The sequence below is a fragment of the Typopeltis vanoorti genome, chromosome 6 (assembly GCF_054136105.1).
Source record: "Typopeltis vanoorti isolate ZY-2024b chromosome 6, IOZ_Tvanoo_1.0, whole genome shotgun sequence".
NCBI lineage: Eukaryota > Metazoa > Arthropoda > Arachnida > Uropygi > Thelyphonidae > Typopeltis > Typopeltis vanoorti.
Window position 1 is genome coordinate 50,095,444 of NC_143554.1, and position 25,697 is coordinate 50,121,140.

The 25,697-nt window shown below is 36.7% G+C and overlaps 1 protein-coding gene across 4 annotated transcripts in view; it reads right to left on the reverse strand.

Annotated features, from left to right (window-relative positions):
- The window catches only part of LOC150105443 (SH3 domain-binding protein 5 homolog), a 196,951-nt gene that overhangs the window by 35,582 nt on the left and 135,672 nt on the right, over positions 1-25,697 (reverse strand). For all 4 annotated transcript variants that reach the window (XM_090394819.1, XM_090394816.1, XM_090394818.1 and 1 more), the window contains one exon: positions 20,812-20,854. In XM_090394819.1, coding sequence (XP_090250945.1) covers positions 20,812-20,854 — 43 coding nt within the window. The remainder of the gene's footprint in view (positions 1-20,811; positions 20,855-25,697) is intronic.

The following is a 25,697-nucleotide window of genomic DNA, read 5'->3' on the forward strand; positions in this document are numbered from 1 at the left end:
TAGTGGGATTGAATGCGACGGGTATAGCGTGTTCAGGAGTGACAGGGTGAATAAAAAGGGGGGAGGAGTGTTATTGATGATTGCTGATGATCTTCGGCCAAGGAGTATAGAAGTTGAACTGCATGATGGGGAAAAAAGCACATTTGAGGCTGTTTGGTGTGAGATACAATCCAGCAGAACAAAATATACAATTGGGTGCTGCTACAGACCGGGTGATGGAGTGGATGGTGGGGATAGTATGCATAAGCAAATAGAAGAAATGAGTGGAAGAAGGGTAATTATTATGGGTGATTTCAATTATGGTAACATTGACTGGAAAGAGGAGAGGGCACATGGGAGGAAGGAATTGGATTTTATGCGGTTATTAAGGGACAACTATCTACGACAACATGTATTGGAAAATACCAGGGGGCAGAGAGTGCTGGACCTAGTAATTGCAACCGAGAATGTGGCTGTAATGAACATGACCATGTTGCCACCAATTGGTGAGAGTGACCATAAAGTCATGACTTGGGAGGTGGCTAAAAGAGTCGAATTTACAATTAAGACAGGGTACATGTGGAATTACCGGGCTGGTAAGTATGACAAGCTTAGGTGTGTGCTTGGCTCAATGCCATGGCATGTAAAACTGCAAGGGCTGGATGTTGATAGTGCATGGGAGGTGGTTAAGAACTGTTTGCAGGAGGCAATGGTTGACTGTATACCAAGAGTCCGAATAATAAATCAATTAGGGGTTAAATGGATGAATAACACTATTAAGCTTGAGCTGCAAAAAAAGAAACAATTGTGGAGGAATTTTAAGGAGAAGGGTGACCATCAGGCGCAGGAACAGTATAAAGCTCAGGCCAGGATGGTAACAAGGGTGGTAAGAAAAGCAAAAGCAGATTACGAAAGGAAATTGGCCACGCAGGCTAAAGAGAATCCCAAACAGTTTTTTCAATATGTTGCAAGTAAAAGGAAAAATGCTCATGGTAGAATGATCTTAAAAAATGCTTAGGGTAGGGAGGTAACTGAATCAGTTGATATTGTGGAATTACTGAGCGAGCACTTTGCAAGAGTATATCACCCAGGTGGTGACTTTGCAGGAATGGAAGAACCAACAGCTTATACTGGAATTGTGATGAATGAAGTAGAGGTAACTAGTCTATTACAGAACCTCAATGTCAATACATCTGTGGGATTGGATGGTATACCAGCTCGTGTCGTACGTGAAGCGGCCAAAGAATTGTCAGTGCCCTTGACCATTTTGTTTAATTTGAGCCTGAGGACTGGGTCAGTCCCAAGGGGGTGGAAAGAGGGGAAAATAGTTCCACTGCACAAAGGTGGTTCCAAGGCTGCTGTTGAAAATTACCGGCCAATCAGCATAACAGGAATCATTATCAAGGTCTTAGAGAAAATAGTCAAGAGGAAAATACAAGATTGGATAGAAGAAAATGGGATACTGTATCGGGGACAGCATGGTTTTGTGAAGGGTAGGTCATGCCTCAGTAACTTGCTCACATATTATAACACAGTGACAGCTGAACTGGATAAGGGTAATGGGTTTACGGTGATTCTACTGGACCTTGCCAAGGCCTTTGACAGGATACCACATGGAATTCTAATCAGTAAATTGGGGCATATGGGGATGGACATAGGGTTGGTGAGATGGATAGGAGGGTGGTTGACGGAGAGATATCAGAGAGTGGTTTACTCAGGAGTAGAGTCCACAAGACGGCCTGTGACTAGTGGTGTGCCACAAGGATCTGTTCTTGGACCACTGCTGTTTAATTTGTTCATAAATGATGTAGGAAAGGATCTGAGAGGAACAGTTCATTTGTTTGCGGATGATGCGAAGTTGGGTAGGGCAATAGTGAATGCAGATGACGTCAAATTTTTGCAGGATGATTTGGATAGATTGGAGGTCTGGGCTAAGGAGAATGGATGTCAGTTTAATGTGGCAAAATGTAAGGTTATGCATTTTGGGGTGAAAAGATTGGAGGCAGTTTACTGCATTGGTGGAACCGTGCTCCAGGAAATTGATGAGGCACGAGATTTAGGAGTGTTGGTAGATAAGGAATTGAAATTTAGGGGACACATTGCAAAAGTGGCCAAATCAGCTCATCAAATCACTTGGTTGCTGAAGAATACGTTGACAAGCAGAGACAAGCAGGTTATTGTTCCTCTGTATCGAGCCTTGATAAGACCTCATCTAGACTACTGTGCTCAGATTTGGTCACCTAGGTTTCTTCTTGATGGGGAGGAGGTGGAGAGGATCCAGAGGCGAGTGACCAAGATGATAGCAGGTCTGTGGAATGAACCGTATGAGAACAGGTTGAGGATTTGTGGGTTGCAAAAATTGGTTGATAGGCGGAGGAGGGGAGATATGATTGAGACATTCAAATTACTGAAGGGTTTCTATAAAATTAATTCAGAAGATATTTTTGAGAACAGGGCTGGTTGTGGGAGGACTAGGGGACATCCATGGAAACTGGGCAAAAGTGTGGTTAGTAAAGGTGTTAGAGCTGGGTTCTTTACTTTTAGAGTAGTGAATGAGTGGAATGCGCTCCCTGAGTCTGTGGTGGATGCTGTGACAGTGAATGAGTTTAAGGCGAGGTATGATAGGTACTGTATGAATGTCAAATAGTTGTGATGAATATGATTTGGGGCCTCCCTCGATGAGTCTAATGACTCCCTGGAGTTGCCCGTAATAATAGTAATAGTAATAATACTGTGACTAAAGTTGAATAATCTAGCCATAGACACTGCTAATTTTTTTGCACATTTCGTCAGCACCCTTGTTGATATTCCAATCCTACTGCTTTATATGAATCAAGCTCTTGCAATAAGCATAGATCCTAAGCATAGACATGACATGACAGCTAACTGATCTGCTTGGAATGCTTGCCTTACTAAATGATTGCTTAATAACTCAGCTATTTTTAAAGCAACTAACATTCTCCTACCTTTTGCATTTATTAAGATTATTCTTTCAACGTCATTGTCTAATTTTGCTTTTCTCGCCATGTCTGTCAATTTTCTAACCTGCTTTTTACACTGTTCCTCGGGCATGGTCACCACCTTTCTCCTAATATTAAATCAACAAGAATTGTATGGGTGTGAAATGTATTAATCAGAGTCCTATCCATCCATTTAACTCCATACAATTCTTTTCTTGACTCTAGGAATGCAGTCAGCTCAGCTATAGATGTCCTCAGACATCCTGTGAGCAATCCTCATCCACTGCTGATTCCTCTACCATGCAGTTTTTTCACTCTATGATACTCTTTCTTCAAGCTATTTTCTCGTTATCATAATCACATGCCTTATGGTTAAACATATATATTCTCTTTTTTTTATTCAAAGATATTCTATGATTCGCCACTTCCGAGGTTCATGCATAATTATTCTTTCTGATGGGAAGTAAAAATAACTGTCTCATTTATACACATAGTACCAGTTCAGTCAGTACAATGACTTACCATGTACCAGCGTCCATGCTCCACATGTTTCTGTTTTTCACTTGTATTTTTGTGTAACGGTTCTTATACAATAAAACCAACTGTGTAACAGTTCCTACACAATTGGTGTTTAATTGTGTAATGATCCATATTTAATGCTTGTTGTATTTTTGTCTGTTCATCCTAATCCAAATGAAGCCGCTAGCATAAATGGTGAACCTAGTAGGTTTATTAAATAATTATTATGACTGTTCATGAAAGTTTGCCAACAGGAAAATATACCCAAGGAATGGAGGAAAAGTACTCTTTTCCCCATCTACAAGGGCAAAGGGGATGCACAAGATTAAGAATTACAGAGGAATAAAGTTGATGTCCCACACAAAGAAAATCCTAGAAAGGGTTCTTGATGGAAGATTGAGGTGGAGATTGCAAAGGAGCAATTTGGCTTCATGCCTGGTCGATTGGCCACAGATGCTATCTTTGGATACGACAGATGATGGAAAAGTTTCGAGAGAAGCAACGGGAGCTACATCTGGTATTTATTCATCTGGAGAAAGCATATGATAGAGTGCCAAGGCAAGATGTCTGGAAGTGTCTAAGGGAGAAGAAGGTACCGGAGAATATGTCAGGTTGGTACAGGAGATGTATAGAAATGTGAAGACAAGTGTTCGAACCTGTCTGGGAGTGACAGAAAGTTTTCCAGTGACAGTTGGCTTGCATCAAGGGTCTGCATTAAGTCCCTTCCTGTTTAATATTGTGATACAAAATTAATAACAGAAAACACTCACATACAAAGATTATTTAATAGTATAATTTTCGCCTGTACTGAACTTAAAATGCCATAGGCATCTTCAGTACATTTTAAGCTCAAATTAAACAATAACTGACAAATTCAAAAAAGCACCACCTAAGTAAGATAACTAAAAAGGTCAATAAATTTCCTAACAAAAAAAAAAAAAAAAGATATGATTCGCCACTTCCGACGTTCCTGCATAATTATTCTTTCTGATGGGAAGTAAAAATAACTGTCTCATTTATACACAGAGTACCAGTTCAGTCAGCACAATGATTTACCATGTACCAGTGTCCACGCTCCACGTTTCTGTTTTTCACTTGTATTTTTGTGTAACGGTTCCTATACAATTGCTGTTTAATTGTGTAATGATTCATATTCAATGCTTACTGTATTTTTGTCTGTCCATCCTAATTCAAATGAAGCCGCTGGCATAAATGGTGAACCTAGTAGGTTTATTAAATAATTATTACGACCTATAAACCCAATGTTAGTTATTTTTTACTACATTAGTTTTTTGGTAGAAAAAAATCAACATGCTTATCAAGAGTACCAGTTCAATAATGAAACAGACTTTTATGGACATATTGTAAATAAAATTGGACAAAATAATATATCATTTTAACTGCTAGAATGTGTTCTTTCCAACAAGAATAAGCACAAATGAGGTTTGTCTGAGAAATTCCTGAACTTTTGAATTATTGCACAACAAACACTACTAGCTGAATGCTGCAATCAGCACATTGGGAAATAGCTTTGCAAAAAAACCTGCAATGACATTTTGCTTAGCTATTTTACTACGTCTATTTGTGTCAAAATGTTCAGTGCATCTGGCGATTTTTTGTTGTTTCTCTTTAAAATGAGAAATTTTCATGATCGACAAATTTGTGTGAAGTTTTGCATGTTTGAAAGAACTTTTTTGGGATTCTCTTTAGCTTCCATAGCTAGTTTCCTTTCATAATCCGCTTTTGCTTTTTTTATCACTTGTTACCCTTCTGGCCTGCGCTTTATACCATTCGTGTGCCGGCAGATCACCTTTCTCTTTAAATTCCCTCTGCAGTTGTTTCTTTTTTTTTTTGCAGCTCAAGCTTAATGGTGTTATTCATCCATTTAACCCCTACTTGTTTTTCTATTCGGACCCTAGGTATACAATCAGCCATAACCTCCTGTAAATGCTCCTTGACCACTTTCCATGCTCTATCAACATCCAGCCCTTGAAGTTTTACATGCCATGGCACTGATCCAAGCAATCTCCTAAGCTTGTCATACTTACCAGTCCTGTAATTCCACATATACCCCTTCTTAACTAAAATGTCCACATATTTAGTAACCTCCCAGGTCAAGACCTTATGATCATGCTCAACAATAAGTGGCAACATGGTCATATTCATTACCGTCAAATTCTCAGATGCTATTACTAGGTCAAGCACTCTCAAACCCCTAGTATTTTCAATTACATGCTGTCTCATATAATTATCTCTTAATAATTGAATAATCTCCATTTCCTTCCTCACGTGTCCTCTCCTCCTTCCAATTAATGTTACCATAGTTGAAATCTCCCATAATAATTACCCTCCTTCCACTTATTTCATCAATTTGTTTATGCATACTATCTCCACCATCTATTCCATTACCTGGTCTATAGCACACCCAACTGTATATTTTGTTCAGCCAGTCTCAATCTCACACCAAATAGCCTCAAATGAGCTCTTTTCATTATCCTGCAATACAAGTTCAATTCTCCTTGGCTGCAGTTCATCAGCTATCATCAGTAACCCTCCCCCATTTTATTCTCTCTGTCCCTCCTAAACCCACTATAACCTACACATTCTACCCCACTAACTATATCATCTTCCGTCAGCCATGTTTCACTAATGCCAATAACCTGTAGCCAGGAAGAGTCAATCAAGGCCAAAAATTCTTCCTTCTTGTTCCTAATACTCCTGGCATTAGTATACATGAAATGCAGAGGTCCCTTTGTCCCACCCCTATCTTGATGCATTATTCTAACTATCCCATTCTGATTTCTTGTCCTTAGTACTGGCTTGGGTACATTATATACATTCTTACATTCAACTATCTCACTGATGTCCGTATATCCACTCCCCCCCCCCCTCCTTGGTAGTTCTAGTTTCCCTGGTTCTGCACATCCATTTTCACTTCATTCAGCAACACTTTTTCCAGTCTCCGCACACCATATCCATTCAAATGCAGGCCATCCATCTTGTATAAATCCTTTTGCACATCAAACTCATTCCACACCACACCATCTGCATAACCTACGCATAAAGTCATTTGCGATTATGGCCCTCCTCCTAAATTCCTCTCTGTCATACCATAGCAACAGACTCACCATCCTAACTCTGTCACTCTTTTCTTTCGCTACCTTTAACAATACTTTCAAGTCCTCTGACATAAAAAATTTATCTCCTTTCAATTCATTCATGCCCGCCACAACTATCAATTCTTTCACCCTCTGTTTTTGCGCTCTAATACTCTCACTTACATCCTTAAATTTCGCACCTGGTAAGTACGATTTAGTTAAACTCCCATCTATCACTCCTCAAAACAATAGAACAGAAGTCATCTGTTCTATTGTTTAAGGTAGCTGAAGAAGTAACATTTCAAAAATTGTCTGTCATGATATTCTTATGCAAAATTTAAGTATGTATTGCATTGCAGCCAAATTTGTGCCTCAACTTTTGACTTATGATAAAAAACAAATTCCAGTTGATGTGAGCCAAGAGCATTTCAGGTTGAGCCTATGACAATGGAAATCTTTCAAAAAACACATGATTATCGAGGATGAGATGTGGGTTTACAGCTATGACATGAAAACAAAAGCTTAATTGTCACAGTGGGTGTCAAAAGGGGGTCACCACAATCCAAAAAAGTGATACAAGTGCGGTCAAACATCAAAGTGATGACAACTTTTTTTTTTTCTTTTTTTTTTTTTTTATTCTGAGGGCATTGTTTCACCATGAATTTCTTCTACAAAGCAAGATAGTGAACAAGAACTATTATCTTCAGGTAATGCAATGTCTTCATGAGGCTATCAGAAAAAAAAAAGGCCTGATGCTTGGATGGAAAACTGATGGATGCTTCATCATGATAATGCACGCGTGCGCACACACACACACACACACACACACACACACATCATTACTATTCCGTCGATTTTTGGAGAAACACAGAACAACAGTCATTTTTATACAGCCTGATTACTCACCTAACCTCACAGGAGATTTTTCTTTTAATTCTCCAAATTGCAATTGATGTTGAAAGGCCGACATTCCGACTTTTGGATATGAATGACTTGATAAAGAAAAAAATTTTCCAGCATAACTGGGCAGTATCCCAAAAGAAGTGTTCCAGAAATGTTTCAAAAGATGAAAGAAATGCTGGCAGTTATGCGTACAAAGTGGAGGGGAGTGCTTTGAAGGCAACATGGCCGAACAGCTTCTAAGTTAAATAGGAAAATTTTTATTTAAAAAGTTTGGAAATTTTCTGGACAAACTTCGTATTATTATGTGTGCTGTGATAGCTTCATCAGTTCTCACATAGATTCTGCTTGAGTGAGACAATGTTAGTGCTTTATGCATAAAATAGAACAACAAGCAGTGATAAAATTTTATTTCAAACTATGAAAATTTATTTGAGAAAGATTTAATGATCTTAAAATGGTGTATGGATATGACTGCCTATACTGTACATGAGTTTTTGAGTGATCCGCACAATTTGGAGATAGTAGGGATTCAAAAAAAAGATGATCCATAACCAGGAAGGGTTTCTCAGTTTGGACTGATGAAAATGTAGAAAAATACTATCTCAGAGTCACACAACATGTGAACCAAAGCAAGAGATGAATGAAAGGAGAGTGGTACCAAATAAACAACTGGCGTTTGCTGCACAAAATACATCTCACAGTGTGCACTAAACATTAATTCCAAATCCACAAGAGTGCTCAAATGCCCATCATATTCGTTGACATCACCATCGTTGTTATTATTATGGTAACCTCCATGGCATCAATAGACTCACTGTGGGAGACCCACTCAACCAGCAACATGTTTATCATAATGAACTTTGAAGTTCTCTAACTCCATTCAAAATGCATTTAAGCAATACATTCCACTCACTAACAACTCTTCAAGTAAAAAAATCTACTCCTCGCACCCTTCTTCATCACAAGAGTGCTCTCTTCATCACAGGATGGCCTCTCATTCTTCCCATCTTAACATCCATTCTTTTTACAATTCCTTCTGTATCAATCTGATTAAATCCCCTAAATAACTTGAAGGTCTCTATAATATCTCTTCTTTTCTTCCTATCTATCAACCTCTGTAATCCACATTCCCTGAAACGCTCTTCATAACCAACACTTCAGAGACCTGATATCACTTTGGTCATTCATCTTTGGACACTCTCTATTGTTTCCATATCACAATGAAAACCAGGTGACCAAATTTGAGCACAAAAGTTCATATGTGGTCTGAGCAATGCCCTATATAGAGGCACTACTACCTCCTTACTCCTACATGTCAATATGCTTTTAATCATATTAGCAATACGATGTGCAGTCTTTGCAACACCTGCAATGTGTCCATGGAACTTCATTCCCCTACCATCACTCCAAGATTCTGCATCTCACCCACTTTCTGAAGTGCATATCCACCAATACAGTACATAGCCTTACCTTGCACTTATTAATATTAAAACTGCGACCCCACTCATTTGTCTAAGCTAAAAATCTATTCAAATCTTCCTCTAGAAAATTAATATCAACACTACTGCCAATAACTGACCTAACTTTGCATCATCAGCAAATATTTGAAGATCCTCAATCATGTTTGAAGACCCACATGAAATATCATTAACAAATCAGTTAAACAGTGGCCCAAGAACAGAACCCTGAGGCATGGGTCAGTTTTGGGATCATTGTTGTTCAATTTTTATATTAATGATATTGAGATGAATTTAAATGGTGATATGCTACTATTCCCCCCCCCCCCTCAACAGATGGATTGACCAAATATCAAGAATCACAGGACTTAAACTAGAACACGCAATAAGAGAAGCACAGGGGAGAAACAAATGGCAAAGCATTATCACGAAGGTCAAGAGTCTCAGCCATAAGGAGATCTGAGAGAGAGAGAGATGATGCTGTTTGCAGATGATGCAAAATTGGGAAGAACAATTTTCAAGTCAGAGTCAAGCAAATGTTATGGCTTTACAGGAGAACTTAAAAGAGATTGCAAGCATGGACAGTTAAGTAGAACTATCGGTTCAATATTGCAAAGTGTAAGATTTTGAAATTTGGTAAGTAGCAATGGGATAGGAAGTATACAGAAGTATACACTTGGTGCAGAAACTTTAAAGAATGTAGAAGATGAGAGATCTAGGAGTTGTGGTGGACAAGGACCTGAAATTCACAGGCCACATTGCACAAGTTGTAAAGATATCACATCGGATAACGGCAGTGATGCTGAGGGCCCTGACATGCAGAAATAAAGAGGTTATGATTCCACTGTTTAAGGCCTCGGTCAGGCCTCATATGGATTATTTTACACAGATTTGGTCACCTGTTTTCATGGTGACAAGAATGTGTTGGAAAGAGTACAGAGAAGATTCACAAAGGTGTCAGTGGTCTTTGGAATGTGGAATATGAGGAAAGATTAAGAGAATGTAAACTGCAAAGCCTCATGAATGGGAGGAGGAGGGGGGGGATAAGATTGAGACATATAAGTTAGTCAGGGGTCATTATCGAGTTAACATGAAAGAGTTTTTCATGGAAGAAGGAGGGGGGGTAGAACAAGAGGCCATCCCTGGAAACTGTATAAGGATTGTGTGAGCAGGAAAGTGAGGAGCAAGTTCTTTACATGGAGAGTAGTTGGCAAGTGGAATTGGCATTGCCCGAGTATGTTGTGAATTGGAGAGAACAATTTTCACAACACACTGCATTCACAATACATTCAGGCAAGTGGCATTGCCTGAGTGTGTTGTGAATGCAGACACACTGAATCATTTTAAACAATGGTTGGATGATCTTTGTGTATGTGTGTGATAATGTGTATCTCCCACGATGAGTCTCCGCCTACTATGAAAATAGGCAGGAATAAAGAAAACTTCAACTGCATTCTCAATGGAGAACCTATAGAAGTAAAATAGTTCAGCTATTCAGGCACAATTTTTAGTGAAGATGGCAAATTAAATATGGAAATAGACAACAGAATAAACAAAGTTAGTATGATAGGGAAGCTAACTGAATAAATTTATATGGAATATCAGAGAAATTAGCCAAAACACAAACTAGTAGTACACAAGACAGTATTTAAATCAGTTTTAAATTATGGGTATCTGAGAAATATCTGGATATCTGAGAGGTTAGAAATAAAGAATCTGATCAAAGACTAGAGATCACAGCTTTTGGAATTCTGAGAAAGATTAGTGGAGTGAACAAATGGCATCAATAGCAGAATTATATTAAAAATGATGACATTAAAAATAAACTGGCATCGAACAATGTGTCAGCAAAGCTAATCTAAGGTGGTGATCACTTAAACAAAATGAGAGGAGAAAAGTTAGCAACATACTGCTAACTTTTCAGCCTGGCTGACCGAGTGGTTGGCGTGTCTACTCTCCAGTCAAGAATCCCACCATGAGTATGGACGTTTGCGATTGTCTGTGGAAATACCAGTGGTGGTGTTAGCGGTAGACGGCGTTGCTGTAGTTGCAGTCAGTTGGTGGATTGTGAGTGATGGAAGCAGAGTTGTAGACTAGATCCCTCGATGAGTCTTTGGAATCTCTGGAGGTGACAAATAATAATAACAATAATAATTAGGAACTCAAAGTCACAGAATATCATAATTTTGCCAGCACAGTTGGCCGAGTGGTTAGCATATCTGCTTTCCAGCCAAAAGGCTCCAGGTTCGAATCCTGCTGTGGGCATGAATGTTTGTGATTATCTGTGAAAGCACTAGTGGCGGTAGTCGGCAGTAGATGATGTTGGTGTTAGATGATGAAGGTTGATGGAATAGTGAGACAAAGAGTTGTAGAGTTGATGCACTCTCTCAATGAGTCTTTGGACTCCTTGGAAGTGTGATATAATAATAATATAATTTCAAGTTACTTGTGAGCTTAACACGAAGAAAAAATGAAATGTGACAGTAAAAATATGTAATTATTTTTTTTGCCAGCCTTGCTGGCCCAGTGGTTAGCATATCCGCTCCCCAACCAAAAGGCTGCAGGTTCGAATCCTGCCATGGGTATGGCAGGATTCGAATGTTTGTGATTGTCTGTGGAAATATTGGTGGTGGTCAGCAATAGATAGTGTTGGTGTAGTTGCGGTCAGCTGGTGGATTGTGAGTAGTGGAGACAGAGTTGTAGAGCAGATGCCCTCCCTCGATGAGTCTTTGGACTTCCTGGAGGTGACAAATAATAATAATAATAATAACTTTTTCCCTCTTGCATCTTGGCAAACACCTGTTTGCCAAGATAGAAGGAAAAAAAAAGACCCAGAGGAAGATCAAGATTGAGGTAGAGTGATTCAGTCAGAACAGTTCTAGAAGACCAAAATACGCATGTGATAATATTGGAATGCTGGCATGTAATAGAATAATAGGAAAGAAAATTGATGACAGGAGATTAGTAATAATGTAAATTTAATCATATGGTATTGTTAATGTATCCTCTGTACTCCCTGGATATACATATGAAGAAATTGATGATGATGATATGCAAAACAAACTTGTGACATGGATAGATGAATGGCTATAAGTATCAGAGTGTAACATATGAAGTTACTAACTCTACAGGATTCTCTACCTGGCCCACTGTTCTTTAACATGTCTATTAATAATATTGGGATTGGTCTATTGTGTGTTACTATCACAGAATTTATTGTGTGATGGTAACACACAATTTATTTTCCTATGATGAAATGTCAGAAAGTGAGATAAGGTATATTTCTGATACAGAAACTTACAAGCTAATCTAGATAAACTGACAACAAATGTCAGTTCAACGTTCTAAGTGCAAAATTATGCATTTTGTACTGAACACGTTGCAAGTCAAATATTATTATCGCTATCATTATCAGTTTCCTGATAATGATGGTGATAATAATATCGCCATCATCATTATGATGAAGTTTACATTATTATTAATCTCCAATCAACAAATTTCCTCCAAATCAATCTATTGCTTGTGAACCTTATAATATTGTCATATCTAACATTTTGTGCTTCTAAGACACTTCTGACCAAATCAATCCACCTAGACCTTGGTCTTCCTCAGGGTCTCTTTCCTGCCATCGGCATCAAACACCTGTGTTGCTAACCTTTTTTCACCCATTCTGTTTAAGTGACCATACTATCTTACATTAGCTCTGCTTATACATTATTGAATGATAATAATGTCAAGTCCCTTTCTAATATCCTCATTTTAATATGATTCTGAGATACTCTTTCCTAATTTTTCTCAGAACTCTCATATCTGAGGTCTCTAGTATTTGATCAAGTGCTTTATTTCTAACTCAACTCTCAGATTCATAACTTAAAACTTGTTTGAACACTGTCTTGTATACTGCTAGTTTGAAGTTTTGGCTAATTTCTCTTTTATTATATATAAATTTATTCAGCTAACTTTGATTATTCTGTTGTCTATTTACAGATTTAACCTGCCATCTTTACTAAAATCTGTGCCTAAATAGCTGAAATATTGTATTTTACTTGTTATATAGAATGTCCATTCAGAATGCAGCTGAATTTTCTATGCTCCTGCCTATTTTCATAGTTTTGGTTTTTTTTATTACTGATTTTCATGCCAAATTTGTTACAGCTGTTATTCAATTTAGTTAGTGAATCCTGGAGATTTGCACTAGATGTGTTTAGGAGTACAACATCATCTGCATAAAGCAAAGAGCAACGTTTGACATCTCCAATTCCAACATCAGGCTTGATGCCACTTTTTTCCATAACGTGATATCCATATAGATGAAAATAAGTGTGGAGATAACGTGCATCCTTGTCTTACTCCTGATTTACATCAAACCATCTTCCTATATTTCCTTCAATTCTAACTGCTGACTGACAACTTAAACATAGACTATGTATTGCTCTGTATAATGTTCCAATTATCCCATATAATTGTAATGTTTTGAAAAGCTTCTCTCTGGGCACCTCCTCATATACCTTTTTGTGATCTACAAAACTTAAGTACAGATCCTAGTCATATTCTACCAATTTCTCAACCATGTGTCTTAAAGTGAAAATCTGATCTTGACATCCTCCACTTGGTCTGAAAACTCAGCTTGTTCTTCTCCAAGTTTCTCTACCACAATCTTTCTTAACCTCTTTTCAAGTATGCTTGCATGAATTTTACCTGGAACACTTAGTACAGAAATTCCTCTGTAACTCTCACATTCAGTTTTATTATCTTTTTTATAAATGGATATTATGAGAGCTCTATTTCAATCATTGGGAATTTGACCTTCTGACCAGACTCTCTGCATTATACAGTGTAGCCATTGCAAAAATTTTTTATACCTACATGCTTAAGCATTTCTGGTCAAATATCATCTACTCCAGCTGCATTTCCACATTTCAAGTTTTTGAAAGCTTTTTCTACCACAATTTTCTAGTATGGTTCTTTCATTGCTTGGTGGACCCAGACAGTGTTCCAATGGAGGCATGGAAGGCTCTGGGGGGAAGAGAGACCTGCTGTGGGACCTGTTCATGAAAGTTTGCCAACAGGAAAATATACCCAAGGAATGGAGGAAAAGTACTCTTTTCCCCATCTACAAGGGCAAAGGGGATGCACAAGATTAAGAAATACAGAGGAATAAAGTTGATGTCCCACACAAAGAAAATCCTAGAAAGGGTTCTTGATGGAAGATTGAGGTGGAGATTGCAAAGGAGCAATTTGGCTTCATGCCTGGTCGATTGGCCACAGATGCTATCTTTGGATACGACAGATGATGGAAAAGTTTCGAGAGAAGCAACGGGAGCTACATCTGGTATTTATTCATCTGGAGAAAGCATATGATAGAGTGCCATGGCAAGACGTCTGGAAGTGTCTAAGGGAGAAGAAGGTACCGAAGAAATATGTCAGGTTGGTACAGGAGATGTATAGAAATGTGAAGACAAGTGTTCGAACCTGTCTGGGAGTGACAGTTGGCTTGCATCAAGTGTCTGCATTAAGTCCCTTCCTGTTTAATATTGTGATACAAAATTAATAACAGAAAACTCACATACAAAGATTATTTAATAGTATAATTTTCGCCTGTACTGAACTTAAAATGCCACAGGCATCTTCAGTACATTTTAAGCTCAAATTAAACAATAACTGACAAATTCAAAAAAGCACCACCTAAGTAAGATAACTAAAAAGGTCAATAAATTTCCTAACAAAAAAAAAAAAAAAAAAAGATATGATTCACCACTTCCGACGTTCCTGCATAATTATTCTTTCTGATGGGAAGTAAAAATAACTGTCTCATTTATACACAGAGTACCAGTTCAGTCAGCACAATGATTTACCATGTACCAGTGTCCACGCTCCACATGTTTCTGTTTTTCACTTGTATTTTTGTGTAACGGTTCCTATACAATTGCTGTTTAATTGTGTAATGATTCATATTCAATGCTTACTGTATTTTTGTCTGTTCATCCTAATTCAAATGAAGCTGCTGGCATAAATGGTGAACCTAGTAGGTTTATTAAATAATTATTACGACCTATAAACCCAATGTTAGTTATTTTTTATTACATTAGTTTTTTGGTAGAAAAAAATCAACATGCTTATCAAGAGTACCAGTTCAATAATGAAACAGACTTTTATTGACATATTGTAAATAAAATTGGACAAAATAATATATCATTTTAACTGCTAGAATGTGTTCTTTCCAACAAGAATAAGCACAAATGAGGTTTGTCTGAGAAATTCTTGAACTTTTGAATTATTGCACAACAAACACTACTAGCTGAATGCTGCAATCAGCACATTGTGAAATAGCTTTGCAAAACTTACAATGATATTTTGCTTAGCTATTTTACTACGTCTATTTGTGTCAAAATGTTCGGTGCATCTGGCGATTTTTTGTTGTTTCTCTTTAAAATGAGAAATTTTCATGATCGACAAATTTGTGTGAAGTTTTGCATGTTTGAAAGAACTTTTTTGGGATTCTCTTTAGCTTCCATTGCTAGTTTCCTTTCATAATCCGCTTTTGCTTTTTTTATCACTTGTTACCCTTCTGGCCTGCACTTTATACCATTCGTGTGCCGGCAGATCACCTTTCTCTTTAAATTCGCTCTGCAGTTGTTTCTTTTTTTTTGTAGCTCAAACTTAATGGTGTTATTCATCCATTTAACCTCTACTTGTTTTTACTATTCGGAACCTAGGTATACAATCAGCCATAACCTCCTGTAAATGCTCCTTGACCACTTTCCATGCTCTATCAACATCCAGCACTTGAAGTTTTACATGCCATGGCACTGATCCAAACAATCTCCTAAGCTTGTCATACTTGCCAGCATGGTAATTCCATACATACCCTGTCTTAATTGAAAATTCCACACCTTTAGCTAACTTCCCAGGTCAAGACCTTATGATCATGCTCACCAATAGGTGGCAACATGGTCATATTCATTACAGTGAAATTCTCAGATGCTATTAGCAGGTCAAGCATTCTCAAACCCCTAGTATTTTCAATTACATACTGTCTCAGATAGTTATCCCTTAATAATTGAATAATCTCCATTTCCTTCCTCACGTGTCCTCTCCTCCTTCCAATCAATGTTAACATAGTTGAAATCTGCCATAATAATTACCCTCCTTCCACTCATTTAATTATTCCGTTGTCTATTTTCAGATTTAACCTGCCATCTTTACTAAGATCTGTGCCTAAATAGCTGAAATATTTTATTTTACTTGTTACATAGGATGTCCATTCAGAATGCAGCTGAATTTTCTATGCTCCTGCCTATTTTCATAGTTTTGGTTTTTTTATTACTGATTTTCATGCCAAATTTGTTACAGCTGTTATTCAATTTAGTTAGTGAATCCTGGAGACTTGCACTAAATGTGTTTAGGAGTACAACATCATCTGCATAAAGCAAAGAGCAACGTTTGACATCTCCAATTCGAACATCAGGCTTGATGCCACTTTTTTCCATAACGTGATATCCATATAGATGAAAACAAATGTGGAGATAACATGCATCCTTGTCTTACTCCTGATTTACATCAAACCATCTTTCTATATTTCCTTCAATTCTAACTGCTGACTGACAACTTAAACATAGACTATGTATTGCTCTGTATAATGTTCCAATTATCCCATATAATTGTAATGTTTTGAAAAGCTTCTCTCTCTCTCTGGGCACCTCCTCATATACCTTTTTGTGATCTACAAAACTTAAGTACAGATCCTAGTCATATTCTACCAATTGCTCAACCATGTATCTTAAAGTGAAAATCTGATCTCGACATCCTCCCACTTGGTCTGAACTCAGTTTGTTCTTCTCCAAGTTTCTCTACCACAATCTTTCTTAACCTCTTTTCAAGTATGCTTGCATGAATTTTACCTGGAACACTTAGTACAGAAATTCCTCTGTAACTCTCACATTCAGTTTTATTATCTTTTTTTTATAAATGGATATTATGAGAGCTCTATTTCAATCATTGGGAATTTGACCTTCTGACCAGACCTTCTGCATTATACAGTGTAGCCATTGCAAAAATTTTTTATACCTACATACTTAAGCATTTCTGGTCAAATATCATCTACTCCAGCTGCATTTCCACATTTCAAGTTTTTGAAAGCTTTTTCTACCACAATTTTCTAGTATGGTTCTTTCATTGCTTGGTGGGCCCAGACAGGATTCCAGTGGAGGCATGGAAGGCTCTGGGGGGGAAGAGAGACCTGCTGTGGGACCTGTTCATGAAAGTTTGCCAACAGGAAAATATACTCGAGAAATGGAGGAAAAGTACGCTTTTCCCCATCTACAAAGGTAAAGGGGATGCACAAGATTAAGAATTGCAGAGGAATAAAGTTGATGTTCCACACAAAGAAAATCCTAGAAAGGGTTCTTGATGGAAGATTGAGGTGGAGATTGCAAAGGAGCAATTTGGCTTCATGCCTGGTCGATTGGCCACAGATGCTATCTTTGGATACGACAGATGATGGAAAAGTTTCGAGAGAAGCAACGGGAGCTACATCTGGTATTTATTCAGCTGGAGAAAGCATATGATAGAGTGCCAAGGCAAGACGTCTGGAAGTGTCTAAGGGAGAAGAAGGTACCGGAGAAATATGTCAGGTTGGTACAGGAGATGTATAGAAATGTGAAGACAAGTGTTCGAACCTGTCTGGGAGTGACAGAAAGTTTTCCAGTGACAGTTGGCTTGCATCAAGGGTCTGCATTAAGTCCCTTCCTGTTTAATATTGTGATACAAAATTTAAAACGGAAAACTCACATACAAAGATTATTTAATAGTATAATTTTCGCCTGTACTGAACTTAAAATGCCACAGGCATCTTCAGTACACTTCAAGCTCAAATTAAACAATAACTGACAAATTCAAAAAAGCGCCACCTAAGTAAGATAACTAAAAAGGTTAATAAATTTCCTAACAAAAAAAAAAAAAAAGTATACAATAAAGAGTTAGGAAAGATTAGCTGATTTATAAAGTACTATCTCCCATAAAGGGGATAGACGTAAGCCATCGGATCTGTTTAAGTTAGGAGAATGAAGTCAAGTTTCACATGTTTCTTTATAAAGGCATTCCATGAGGAACCGACTTTTTTGAAGGACTCTTGTCTTTCTCCAATGAACTCTATGTCTAGTGAAGATGGCATGTTCTGCAAGTCCAGACTTTAAAGTATTTAAAGGTTTAAAGTATTCAATATAATATTGGTATTCTTCTAGCCGAATAGAGGCAGATCTTCCTGTTTGTCCGAAATAAGATAATTCACAAGAGCATGGAATCTGGTAGACACCTGGATAATTAAGATATAGAAGCTTGTCCTTAGGAGAAGTGAGACTAATTTTGTATTGATATGTCTACTCACAGTATACCTCTTTTAAAATATTGTGATGAAGGTGGTGACGGAGGAAGTGAGAGAAGACGTGCCTTGGACAATGTTGTATGCAGATGACATCATGCTGTGTGCAGAATCAAGAGAAGAAGTGGCAGCCAAACTGGAAAATTGGAGGAAAGTACTGGAAGAGAGAGAGGTATGAGACTGAGCAGAAGTAAGACCGAGTATATGTGTTGCCAAGTGGATGGCAGCCAAGAGACAGATCTGGAGCTGGAAGTAAATGTCATCAGGATGGTCAGTGACTTTAGATACTTAGGTTCAATAATGAAAGAGGATGGTGAGGCTGAGAAGGAAGTGGGATGCAGGATGGAGGAACTGGAGATAGATGGCAGATGGCTGGAGTGCTATGTGATAAGAGAGTGCTGGTAGTACCCTCTGGTACTACCGGCACCCTCTGTGGTCTACCAGCACCCTCTGGTCACACCACACTGTGGATGTGTGGTGTGACTAGAAAGGATCATCTGAGAAATGACTATGTAAGGGGAATGGTGAAAGTTACGAACTTCGGAGCAAAGATACAGAAGGCATGGTTCAGATGGTTTGGTCATGTGATGAGGAGGAAGGAAGAGTATGTGGGAAGAAAGGTCATGCAGATGGATGTGCAAGGGAAGAGGAAGCACGGATGGCCAAAGAAGAGATGGAGGGAGATGGTGGAGGAAGGCTTGAGGATGAAGAACTTGGATGTGGCTACAGCCAAGACTGGAAGTTGTGGAGGAGACTCACCACAAACAGCGTCCCTACTTAAGTGGGAAAAACTGCAGAAGAAGAAGTTCTTTCATTGCTTGGTTCATTTAACAGTCTATCAAAGTGATTACTCCAGATATCTAGGATATCCTTATCTTCAGTTTTCATGTGAACTTTATCTTTTTTGATTCCTCTTGAATTCTGGTAATGTTCAGTTGGGATGTATTTCAGGGCTTGTTCCAGTAACTGATTTTTTGCTGTTTGCCCTGGTTTCCTGGCAAAAACAATGGGGCCTTGTTTAACTGGGCAATGCCCCAGTCAGCATGAAATTCTGTCATGTTGTATCATAATTTTACATTGTGGTTTAAGCCAATAAGAATATAATTTGGTCGGCTAAATCCCAAATTGTATGAAATTCTGTCATGTTGTATCATAATTTTACATTGTGGTTTAAGCCAATAAGAATACAATTTGGTCGGCTAAATCCCAAATTGCCAGCCCACCATCCTCGTTCATTCAGTATCAAGGTATACCTAACAGGGTGCACCACGAAAAGGTGAGGACTGGAGATTAAGTGAGAAGTCCTTTTTGGTTTTCTGCATTCCTTTAAATGCTATGTGGAGATCAACTCTCAGTTATACAGCTTACCCTTAAGCACTTCATGATTGACATATACAGAGTCAAAATGTGTTTAGGGACCACAATGCTTGGTTGAGTACGTCACTAAGTTGGATAAGTACGATATTCTTCTACTATATACTGTGCTCAGATATGGTCACACCAGGGTTCAGAGAAGATAAGGAAACAAATGAACAGATCTAGCAGATAGTGATGAATCCAGCCTACAAAATTATGCATGTCAGGACAGACTAAAATGAATGTGGTGTTCAAAGTTTAAGTAACAGACAATGACAGAAACATAAGTTAGTAAGGGCTTCTAGAGTATACACAGATGAGATTTACAGCTTGTGACAGGATGGGGGAAGGTGGGGGGGGGGGGACTAGGTCATCCTTAGAAACTGAATCAGGGTGTGGTCAGGAAGCATGCATGATTCAGGTTCAAAAAGAATTTGAATTATGCATACTTCCTAACCACACTCTGATTCAGTTTCCAAGATGACCTCGAATTTTTCCCCACATGCATACACTGGATGCCATGACTACGTAATCAGTGAAAGCTTTTGAACAAGGATATAATAGGAATTTAGGCACTATGCTGCAACCTTAGTCACTCACTCCCTGCCTATATAATAATTATAATTTTATTTTGAATTTCAAATTAAGAGTTAAACAATTTGATGTAACTAATGAGTAGCCCAAGATATATTTTACTAGTACACTGGCTTAAATGCAAAACTTCTTATTCGGCATTGTTATTAAACAATGTTTGCATGTTGTTGTGAAATGCTCTTCTAAAATCAAACACTCGGTGATATCCATATTCTGAATGGTTCCATGTGCTTGGTATGTCCATCCTACTGCTATCTACTTTCCACATGCTTGGTAACTCATTATATACAGATTTAATGTATGTAATTTATTCTGTATAACTATGGAAATATTATATTAATAATTATCACTTATTGGAGAAACACTAGAGAAACAATAGGTGTGTGTAGTCTTTATTGAACAGAGTATAATATCTAATTACATGCCTTTCAAAAATAAATCTAGCCAAAAACCATATAAAAATTCTATATAACAAACTATTAATATAGAAATTATGTTAAGTTTAGCTTTTATTTTAACAATATAAAATCGATCGGATAATACAGCTAAAAAATTAAATTTCTTACCTGGAGTGTTCGTTGAAAGACATTCTTTTGTTCAAAGTAACTTCTGTAAAATATATGTTCTTCGGTAAGGTAAATTATGAAATATTTAAACAGTGTTTAATTTATAATACTCAGATGAACATAATTAGGTTTTTCTTATTTTCACAATGCTGATACCATTATTACCAATATTAAAATTGTATGGATGAGTGACAACATATACATTTACACAGATTTTTGTTAGCATTCATGCTTTTTTTTTATGAACTATCAGTTCAGTAATTGAATTTTTCTCTCCCTGATATAGGAATTTCATCCATAAAACCTTTAAACCTGCAAATGCAAATTAATGCTGTAGATGGGTATTGTATCCTCACCACTTACCAGTATTTCTTTGAAATCTTGATGAAGGACAAGAGGAACATGATTGTGGAAAAAGTGGAGTAGCAATTTAGTATGATAAAATAAAAATGCAAATGACTGCTAAATGAATCTTTTTTATTGGTTTTAAGAAAGAGAGAGAATAGATACAAATTATAATTTGACCATGTGCTATAATTTAAAAAATAGTCTTAAGATAAGAATGTAGCTGATGTTAGATAACATGCTGAAAAAAGATGCAGAGAGCAAAAACTAATTTTATCAGGAACTGCACAACTAACAGTGTTCTCTTTTTTACTTAAAGAAAGAGAACATAGGCTAGGATTTTGGGATGTAGTGCTGCAAAACATAACCTGGGGAATGCAAATCCGCAAATACCTGCTCAACAGCTAGGAAGGTTTACACACGCGCGCGCGTCACCATATTTAATGAATTTTTCAAGTGAAGTAGCATCTACTGTAGCTTGCTTACAACATATTAATTTTTTTATTTTTGCCTCCATTATTGCTCGATTCCATTTTCCATAAATATTTTCTGTAACTTTTTTTTTTTACTATGATCATTTAACAATTTTTTTCCAATTACTCTAAATATCCAAATTTTTATATGATCAGTTTATCATCTTTGTTTCTCTTTTGTAGCATTCCTTCCTTCAGTGCTAATTTTGAGTGAACCAAGAACATTCATTTTTAACCTCATGATGATGTTCCATAGTATTTTATAAAGAACTGTATTTTTTTTTATTTGAAATTTTAAATAATTTTTTAAAATTTTGTAATAAAAATAAATTGTAGCAATGAATATCACTATATTTATGGTAGACAATAATAAACTTTTAAAGGCATTATTATTTAATTATGTGAAAGATTTTTATGGGGATAAACTCTTAGCACAGTAGTGTGGTATTTATGTACTACTAAAAAAAAAAAAAAAGTCCTTATCTTGCTATCATACTCAGCAGTTGTTCATGACAAAAGAATAATGTCTATGAACAACTTCCTCAAGAATTTGACTACAAGGACATTAACCTCCCTACCGGCTAGGACGTCTATAGACGTCCAACTAAATCTGGATATGTTTCAGCCCACCTGTTTAAAGAACCTGGATAAGAAGTGCAATTTGACTGTCATGTCCATTAGAAAGTGTGATAAATCTTCACGCTGACGAGAATGGTTAATCGGATTATCTCGCGTTCGTAGCTGCCTCTCAGTTGCCTATAACAAGAAACGCACTTCCTTGTTCCATGCTGGTCAACTGGATTTTAGTTATATATGATAGACTAAAAATAGAGAAATTACTTATATTTTTGTTTTCTCTTTTTATTGTACAATACAATTTTAATTTCTGGACAAAATAAAGGTCTTGCATAATTTCTTCACTTAAATATTGCCTTACCTTGGAGAACCAATTTAATTTTTTATTTTTTTTGCACTAATTTTTTTCTAATCGCTTACTAGACAAAAGAGTTTTCTTTGTTCTCGAAGAAATTAATTCATGATAATTATTTGAAATATTCTTTTAAAAAAAGAAAAGAAACCGGCTACCGACGTTCCAGATTATATTATTTTTATTTTTGTACAAAACCATCGAAATTGAATAATACTTCACACATTTCCTTTAAGACACGCTTGAGCAACTTTGCTTTATAGAGAATAACATGAAATTCTTTAATCATATTACTAAATTTTTTCTTCATGTTGTATAGTAATCTGTACTTTCACTTTCTTGGTTTCCTTGTATAATTGGTCATTACAAAATGAAATTAACAGTTATAATTTAAATTTATATTTTCTGCATAATTCAGATATTTTATTCTCCATTTTTAAAGTAAGCAATACATTTGCTTATTTTTATCATTCAAAATATGTATATCAAATGTGAAATTTCATTTCCATATTTTTACAATAGAATTGAACTTTATTTCGCCTCTGACAGTTTAACCCCCCCCCCCCGTTGCATTACTATCACACACCTGAAAACTGTTATGAAACATAGGTACAGTTTTTATTTAATTCGTTATTTTTCTCTAGTAATTGTTCCACATAACTTTAATTTTTCGATACTGAAACTATTTGGTGATTATTATAAATTAGCAAATTATAAATCAGACAATATACATATTTCCTGATTATTATAAATCAGGAAATTATGTGATATTCGGATATAGGTGAAATTAATATTTAAAACCACTGTCATCCTTCAAATGCAATATCAGAATAAAGAAAGTGGAAAACCCGAAGTTTCGAAATACATTTCGAAAGCACGCTCTCGAAATGTATTGGTCTACAGACTGGATTCTGAACACGCCAATGTTTCGTGATGTTATGACTGAAAAACAATTCAGTCTGATCATGAAGTATTTGCATTTTCAGAATAATGAGGAATACAATCAGGCAACACATCCTTGCCCAGTCCTCAACAAAATTTATGATTTTCTGATGAAAATCCATCAGAAATGTAGATCACTCTACATTCCTGAGAGACTTGAGTATCAATGAAAGCCTTATGCCATTCAAAGGTAGACTGAAATGTAAGCAGTATATTCCCAAAAAGAAAGCGAAGTATGGAGTAAAATTTTTTATGCTTTGCGAATCGGAAAGTGAATATCTTTGGGATTTCAAACCTTATACGGGAAAGCAAACTGTAATCGAGCATGATATATATTCGGATCTCCCCTTGTCGATGCATGCAGTAATGCAGTTACTAGACCCTTTACTGGAGAAAGGTTACTGCATTATAATGGATAATTACTATATATGTGTCCTGAACTCGCTGATTTGCTTTTACAGCATCGTACAGATAGTTATGGTACTGTAAATGCAAAAAGGCGAGATATGCCTCCAGATCTGGCTTCAGGGAAGCTATGGAAGGGGGAAATCCGAACTTATCAGCGAGGGAAAGTCTTTGCACTACGTTGGAAAGACAAAAAAGATGTTTTTCTGCTGTCTTCCCTGCACAATCCATCAACGGAATCCGTGGAGAAGCATGGTTTGAAGAAAGAAAAGCCCACTGCTGTGTGTGCATACAATGACACTATGGGTGGAGTCGACAGGTGCGATCAGCAGCTATCATTTTACTCTGTAATGAGGAAACAGCATAAAAAATATTACAAAAAAGTGTTTGGACATGTATTGGATTTTGTTATTTGGAACAGTTTCCTCCTGTACAAGAAAAAATGTTTGTCTATCATAACATATCGAGAATACAGAATAGAAATTGCAAAAGCATTGCCTGCATGCACATGCACCTTCTTCAGCAAGCAGAAAAACAGGAAATCCTGCTAGACATCTGAGGTTGAACACTGCTAACTCCAACCATTATCCTGAAAATCTACCACCAAAGGCTAATAAAAAAAAAACCTGCATGCAAATATTATGTATGTAATAAAAAAATATCAGAAAGGAAACAAAAATCTGGTGTCCTGAGTGTAAAACTGCTTTGTATGTTTACCCTTGCTTCAAGGTGTTCCACGCTGTTCAAGAATTTTAAATTCTGAACAGTATGAAATAAAAAATGTTTGTTTTCAAGACCATCAAAACAGTCCTTTTCAGGACTACATATATTGATAGAGGGATACCCGAATGTGCACTGTTTCTTTTTCATCTTGAAGGCTAATTTTTAAGTTCTTTTTATGACACAGAGAAACTGGAAAGAGTATTCCAGGTAAAGTATTTCATCAAAAAAATAAAAAATAATGAAATAAAATCTACCCTATATATATATAAAATGACAAGCCTTTTTATGTCATGTTTATCGAAACGTTTTGAAACTCAGGGGCTACCGTGAGTGTCGAGTCTTCAAAATTCGAGTCATCAGAATTCAGGGGCGGAACCCCCTTTCGAGATATCACAATTGAAGGAGAACTGGCCTACCATACCGGAACACGGGGGGGGGTTTGAGCATAGCCCCCCTAGTTAATAAATGAAATATATAAATAATAACGGGAACATTTTCACCTTGCCAACACTCAACATTGATGTGATATGAGTTCCAAATTTCTTGTTTCGGAGATATATATATATATATATATATATATATATATATTACAAAGTTTTGTAATAAAAATTTCTGCTACAATGAAGTTTGGCAGAATCAACAATATTATTACTACCTTATTTCTGTTTCTCGTATGGGAGAAAAACGGTAAAATGTCACTCTTATTTATATGAGATGTTATAATGGCAAAAATAGTAAGAAAAAAGTCATTTGCACTTTCTCTTCAAAACACAAAGAAAGAACATTGTAAATTCAGCCAGTGGAAAAGAAAATACTACATATTTTTCTCCTGTTATCTGATTTTTTTTCTTGTAGTACAAAGAAGAAATCACTGCATATAACATGAAGTCTGCAGGAGGGAAAAAATCTGGAAATTGATTACATTATAACAAATAGAGAAATCATGTCAGAAAAATTATTCACGTAAGATTCTAATCTCAGCAGACATAACATTTTCTTCTAGATTACATATCTAAAGTAACTGAACCTTTGCTACTATTTTACACTAAAATGAATGGGTATGTTCCCCA